We start from the raw sequence: 7,144 nt of genomic DNA, 5'->3' as shown, positions 1-7,144 counted from the left end.
GGAAAGGTGTCAGCTGTTTCCATCTCATGCAATACCACAGGAAGGGTGTCAGCTGTTTCCATCTCATGCAACACCACAGGAAAGGTGTCAGCTGTTTCCATCTCATGCAACACCACAGGAAAGGTGTCAACTGTTTCAATATCATGCAACACTACAGTAAAGGTGTCAGCTGTTTCTATCTCATGCAACACCAGAGGAAATTCGTCAGCTATTTCCATATCATGGAACATCACAGAAAAGGTGTCAGCTGTTTCCATCTCATGAAACACCAAAGGAAAGGTGTTAGCCATTTCTATCTCATGCAATACTACAGAAAAGATGGCAGCCAACCTTAAAAACCTGTAACTCTGACACTGTTAAGATCAACGACAACCTGTGTTTTTGACAGAAGATGAATAAATAAGTTCTGGTTAATTTTGTGTCAACTACATCACCTCACCAAGGTTTGATTTTCAAATTTCCACGCAAGACTATTTTTTAATTTCATTTTATCACACCAGGTGCTGTGCAATTATAAGATAAAAAAAACACCATGTTTTTATAGGCCTATAAATAAGTTTGTTTACTTCTTTTTGGATACTTATGGAAAGCCCTTCAAGGGCTACACTAATTGTTACTCATTTTGAACTGATAAGAAAGGCATCTAGTCAACATCACTCACCACCAACTCTCCTCTTACCAAATGGTGGAATTTGACCATCGTTCTTATAAAATACTCAGCCAAAAGTGCAGAGCCCTATTGTTTTTGTGTTTTTCTTTCAGTAGCAGGAAACAAACATTAAATCTATAGGCAAGCACAATATCCAGTGTGTATAATTTTACTTTTCATTAACATTTTTAAAATAGCTAAGCCTAACTAAGCAACTTCAACTTTTAATATTTTCTAAATAAATAGAGAGGTTATTATATTAACTTAAATTATGTCTACACTTTTCTACCAATCCTCTCTGCCCAAAAAGTTTTCTACTGCTTGTTTAGATTCATTTTTCTGGTTCCTAAACTTTTCTGTCTCTAACTTTATTCTTTCTATATTCACAATTTCCTTGTATCTGACAAAAGATTATTTGATATTACACAGTTATCATTTGTCTGGTTGTTTCATGACACAAAGAAAATAAGCAAGAGAACCTCCCTGAATGCTTGCTCAATAAAAGGTTTGTGATTCTTTTGTTACAAACAAATTTATGTTCGTGCTCTTGCACACACACACACAGTATTAAGTTTTGTTTTATTACTCAGAAAGTACTGTTAGTGATAAACAAAAAATAATAATGCAATATTTTTAATAATATATTATAAAGTTTATGAAAATGTTTTAAGTAGAACAAATTCCAATTTTTATGAAATGTTTGGATCCTTACATTAGTTATATTTAAATTTCATTGCAAGGTTTTAAGGCAAGTCTTCTCTAGGTTGGCATGTGAAATACTTGTTTTGTAAACATAGAACACCATACTTACACTAGATTTTGTGAGGTCTAATCTTGTGGCTCCTTCTTCCTTACAACGACTAAATTCTTTTGATACATCCTGAAAAAATACAATTAGCTGGTGAACATAATTATATAAAAAAAAAAAACAACAACTCCCAAATGGATAATCAAAAGTACAACCCTCCTGCCTACAGATCAGCATTCCAAATGCAACATTACAGCCAAAATCCCTCCATGGGCAGAACAGGTATGACCTGAAAAGAATGACAAAGGAAGAAAGGCAGCTAGAAAGATACCAACTTAATGATTTTCCTGACCATATTTTAACTGAAAATTACATATACTCTGAAATAACTAATAACTTTATAATAATTTTTTATTATAAAAAATAATAAATTCTTATTATGTTTATAAAATAAACCACAGTTTTCCTCTCTCCCTTATGTCAGGCTTGTCCTCAGTCTGACAACTTACATTAATTTTAAAACCAATAAACTCTGTACATGCAACCTAGTCAAGGAGTATTATAACTTTCTCTCAATCCTGTAAACACTCGCACACACACACACACACACAGATAATACAATCCTTTAACAAGAAACTACAATACATAATAATAATAAAAAATATTTAACATAGATACAAGTTGGCATACTATAAAATACAGATTCAACTGTCAATACATGATATACAACATAAATCCATAAACAATGAATACAAAATGAAAGGAATTATAATATCAACCCTGATACAATAGAATTACATAAAACAGACAATTTATCATTAACACAGATTAAATAATAATAATAGTGGATAGAGATGGGAAAACAATGGATTACATGTGAGAAATTATGACCTTGATTACTATCTCACAAACTAATAGATTAATTGAAATTACAATTAATTTAGAAAACTGTGTGCTTATAAAATATTTCAATCTATATGACTGAGAATATTCCCTCACAACCAAATGAAACACTGAATACATCAAGTTTATGTACAGATAAACAGATATGTTTATCTGTACAGATATGTACCATATGTCTTCTAGCACCTTTAGTTATCAAAAAAAATTCTCAAAATTATATTGTTTTTACAGTTTCCTGGTTGGACACAGAGATGTACTCAAGTCAGTTACAAACTTAAGCTTTATTCAAGCTGTGAACTTGGTTAAGTGAAGGCCAAAGTATACTTATTATGTTCTTTTAGAGGAATTTCAATTTTTAGTTAGTGAACTGAGTTATTCTCATTGTCTGATCACTGGCCAGCTGATTTAACAAAAACTAATCTGGTACTTGAGAAATTATTGACATATTTAAGGCAGTGCTTGGAGCTTCAAAAAGAAGAATTTTCACAGAATTTATGAGATTTAATACAAGTTTCAAAGCAGTTTACATAGTTTCCAGTTCCCCCTTATATTTTTCCACTATTCCTGCAGTTGTGTATTAGTGAGTAAGTCTCTGGCAGAAACCTTCAGATTTCATGTTAAGAGTCTGAGTAACTTGTTTAAGGCTGTTGTTGTTGTTGTTCCTTGTGCTCACCTTAAGAAAGCAAGATTTAAGTAAACAATTACTGTCTTATACAGTACATACAGCTTCATTACATGTTGTCGTATACACTAATAGCTTGAAACATACTGCTTCTGGTTCCTGCTACAAATTACTTCGATAGCCTTCTTTGGCAACATCATGCAGGCTACATTTTGAAAGCTGCAGTGCACTACTGTGCTGACATCTAGGAGCCATCAAATTCAACTTGTTTTTCTTTTTGAGGATCACAAAATAATCGCCAACAGAATTCAGCCAAATTAGATTTTTCATCTAAAATTATCATAAGTCAGAATTGATATTTATGCTGTTATTGCAGTGTTATACATTCAGAGGAAACACAACTCCTTCATTGCATGTGGAAAGTCGTACACTCTTCCGATGTATTGGGAAATATCTAACAAGGAATATACTTCAAAGAGCTATCGTCACTCAGTTAGATCAGGTGAGTTTTAAATCCAATATCTTGCCTGGAAAACACAGGTTGGAGAACACTGGTTACAATGCCTTCTCAGCTGAACTCCTGAACTCCTAGCTATCACGTTCAACTGTACAAACTGTTAATTCACTAGTTATAATATCTACTGGCATCAGCAGCCCTAGACTGTGTTAAATGAATAGCTATCATCTGGTGTCAATTTCAAGCCCGTCTTTATTTGCTGGAATGACAGTTTCGGGTTCTCAGCCTCAAACTCAAAGATTTGACCAAACACTAAAACATCACTGACATAGATCGGGCGCTGTTCCCATTGGAGCCATTTCAGTGTAACATTCATTAGCTTATTGAAGGCGGCATGGAACGAACTTAATAAAAGCCATCTATTGTGCTGAAAGCAGTCTTAGATTTGCTCTCATTATCTAGCTGAATTTATCAGTATACGAATGTTAGGTCTAACATACTGAACCTGCATCTGTTCGTAGCAGTACAAAAGCACTGATGTGAGTTATCACATTCACTCATCTAAAATAAATATCTGAGCCTTCCTTCTTTCTGACAATCACTACTGGAGATGACCAAGTACCTTCTGATGGTATGATTCTGTCCTATAACACCTGCTGGAGATGACCAAGCACCATCAGAAGGTATGATTCTGTCCTATAACACCTGCTGGAGATGACCAAACACCTTCTGATGGTATGATTCTGTCTTATAACACCTGCTGGAGATGACCAAGCACCTTCTGATGGTATGATTCTGTCTTATAATGCACTGAATCTAGATTTTCTGCAGAATCCTCAACGAGAAATCTCAGATAACCGTGTACTCACTTTCAGACATGGAACAACAAATGCTAGTCTCAGTTACTTCCACTTGGCTTACAATGTCAATGACCATTCTAGTGTGAAGCTGGATAACCATGTGCCCATTGTTGTAGAACAAAACAGGGACTTCATCCCTCATTGGACACACAACTGCTCGAGCTAATTATATATTACTAATGCATTAGATTCATCCATAGTAAACCACAGAACACCACTTGTTTACATGGGTACTGTGACATTCATGCAGTTCTCGAATAAAGTCTGGCCAACTTGAGATAAACCTTCCACAGGCAAAATTGACTAATATGTTCACCAATATGTCCACCGCAAGGTTGGCAGCAACTACTTTCGTTACACGAGTCAAGCCCTAAGTAGCCAGAGTTACCTCTCCATTTGTCATAACGAAGTTCTTATCAACTGACCCGAGTTGTGGTTTCACTAAGAGCACATAAAAAGAATCATCAAGCTTTGAGAGAGCTGGGCTAGCCATCAAACCTTCTTGTGCAAGCTGTCTGTTGCACTCTTCTGAAAGTTTGCAGCCAGGCCTGACTTGGGTTCTGTAGTTTTCTGTAACTGTAGCAGCATTGTTCACCACCTGTTATTGGATGTCCTGTGCCCGTAGAGCCATCATTCACCATCAAACCTTCTTGTGCAAGCTGTCTGTTGCACTCTTCTGAAAGTTTGTAGCCAGGCCTGACTTGGACTCTGTAGTTTTCTGTAACTGTAGCAGCATTGTTCACCACCTGTTATTGGATGTCCTGTGCCCGTAGAGCCATCATTCACCAACAAACCTTCTTGTGCAAGCTGTCTGTTGAACTCTTCTGAAGGTTTGCAGCCAGGCCTGACTTGGGTTCTGTAGTTTTCTGTAACTGTAGCAGCATTGTTCACCACCTGTTATTGGATGTCCTGTGCCCGTAGAGCCATCATTCAAAACTGCCAGTCACGTCTACCTTGCTGATCAACAAGGTATGGGTAGTTCACTGGAAAGTGACCCAAAACTCCTCAGGCAAATCAAATACTTCACTCTTCTTTTCCAGAATGATTTCTGGTACCATTGGTTCAGGCTATAATATGTAAACCACAGGAGGGCACTGAAAACCAATGTGGTTGATTGGTTAACCATTAGCTAGGCTCAAGGTTAGCTTGATGTAGTCTTTATTTACACTTCACCAAAGTATACATAGATGTCAGTAACAGTCTTCTGATTCTGTTACTGATTGATCTGAGTCAAAAGTACTCAAATGTATTCTTGAGCCCTATCTACAGCTTTAACTACCACTGAGCATAATATGTTGTCTTTTTACACACTACCAACACCTGTAACAACCATCAAGCATAATGCCATGTTGTCTTTTTTCACACTACCAACACCTGTATCAAGCATAATGCTACGTTGTCTTTTTACACACTACCAACACATGTAACAACCATCAAGCATAATGCCACGTTGTCTTTTTAGGTGTTGGTAGTGTGTGTAAAAACCATCAAGCATAATGCCACGTTGTCTTTTTACACACTACCAACACCTGTAACAACCATCAAGCATAATACCACGTTGTCTTTTTTGCACACTACCAACACCTGTAACAACCATCAAGCATAATGCTACGTTGTCTTTTTACACCCTACCAACACCTGTAACAACCATCAAGCATAATGCTACGTTGTCTTTTTACACACTATCAACACATGTAATGATTTCCACATACATATGCTAAGAAATCCAGAAGGCTTGGTATCAAAATATAATAAACGAAAGCTTTTCTAATAATGTAAGTATTATTTTTTTATTATTAACCAATTCAAACAGCTAAAATTGAGAAAATTATAATAAATTTACAATTTTATTGTCCTACATACATCTTTGAATTGCCTCAATGGGTCTATCAAACAATTGCCTATATGGATGTCCTAATGTGAAAGATTCATCAGATTTACTAGAAATTATATACTTCATATTATGTTTTCTTTTTCCCTAAGAGCATCAAATACAAGTTACTGGACTTTAAGTTGCTACGATGCAATTGAAAAGTTAACATATCTTTGTTACTGCTATTATAAGTTAGTTTAGTGAATTATAAAGTCCTCCATCACTCTGAATCACATAAAAATGCCTAATAACGTAAAACAACAACAACTTACCAAATCTGCTTGAGTAGAAACCCTTTTCCTAGCAATGCCAGTAGGTTTTGGTTTTGTTGTGCCTGGATGTGTTACAGTAACCTGCTTTGCAGGCCGCGCTACTTCTCCGGCCCCTAAAGACCCCGAACTCGTCTTCTTTTCCTGTAAAAGAGAACAACCACGATAAGATCTCATCCGATGAATTCTACGTTTAGTTGCAAACGTTCTTCTTGTTTTTCCTGTAGAGATAAATAAACCTTGTGAACCTATCCAGACATTCCATAAACTCACCTGTTATCTACACCAGGAACAACCAATAAACTATAAACTCCCCTGTTATCTACATCAGGAACAACCAATGACAAGTTACACACCTTCTATAAACTCACCTGTTATCTACACCAGGAACAACCAATGACAGGTTACAAACCTTCTATAAACTCACCTGTTATCTACACCAGGAACAACCAATGACAAGTTACATACCTTCTATAAACTCACCTGTTATCTACACCAGGAACAACCAATGACAGGTTACAAACCTTCTATAAACTCACCTGTTATCTACATCAGGAACAACCAATAACAAGTTACAGACCTTCTATAAACTCCCCTGTTATCTACACCAGGAACAACCAATGACAAGTTACACACCTTCCATAAACTCACCTGTTATCTACACCAGGAACAACCAATGACAAGTTACACACCTTCCATAAACTCACCTGTTATCTACACCAGGAACAACCAATGACAAGTTACACACCTTCCATAAACTCAC

At 36.1% G+C, this 7,144-nt stretch overlaps 1 protein-coding gene across 1 annotated transcript in view; it reads right to left on the bottom strand.

The window, feature by feature from the left end:
• Window positions 1–6,602, bottom strand: part of LOC106476548 (leucine-rich repeat protein soc-2 homolog) — a gene marked incomplete at both ends in the record, with an annotated part of 14,029 nt that extends 7,427 nt beyond the window's left edge. The window contains 2 exons of the mRNA XM_013937197.2: window positions 1,461–1,529; window positions 6,385–6,602. Of these exons, the coding sequence (XP_013792651.2) occupies window positions 1,461–1,529; window positions 6,385–6,602 (287 nt within the window). The remainder of the gene's footprint in view (window positions 1–1,460; window positions 1,530–6,384) is intronic.
• Window positions 6,603–7,144: the final 542 nt, after the last annotated feature.

Source organism: Limulus polyphemus, unplaced genomic scaffold, assembly GCF_000517525.1.
Source record: "Limulus polyphemus unplaced genomic scaffold, Limulus_polyphemus-2.1.2 Scaffold10842, whole genome shotgun sequence".
NCBI classification, from domain to species: Eukaryota; Metazoa; Arthropoda; class Merostomata; order Xiphosura; family Limulidae; genus Limulus; species Limulus polyphemus.
The sequence above is the reverse complement of the archived record's forward strand: the minus strand, read 5'-3'. Positions and strand labels throughout refer to the sequence as shown.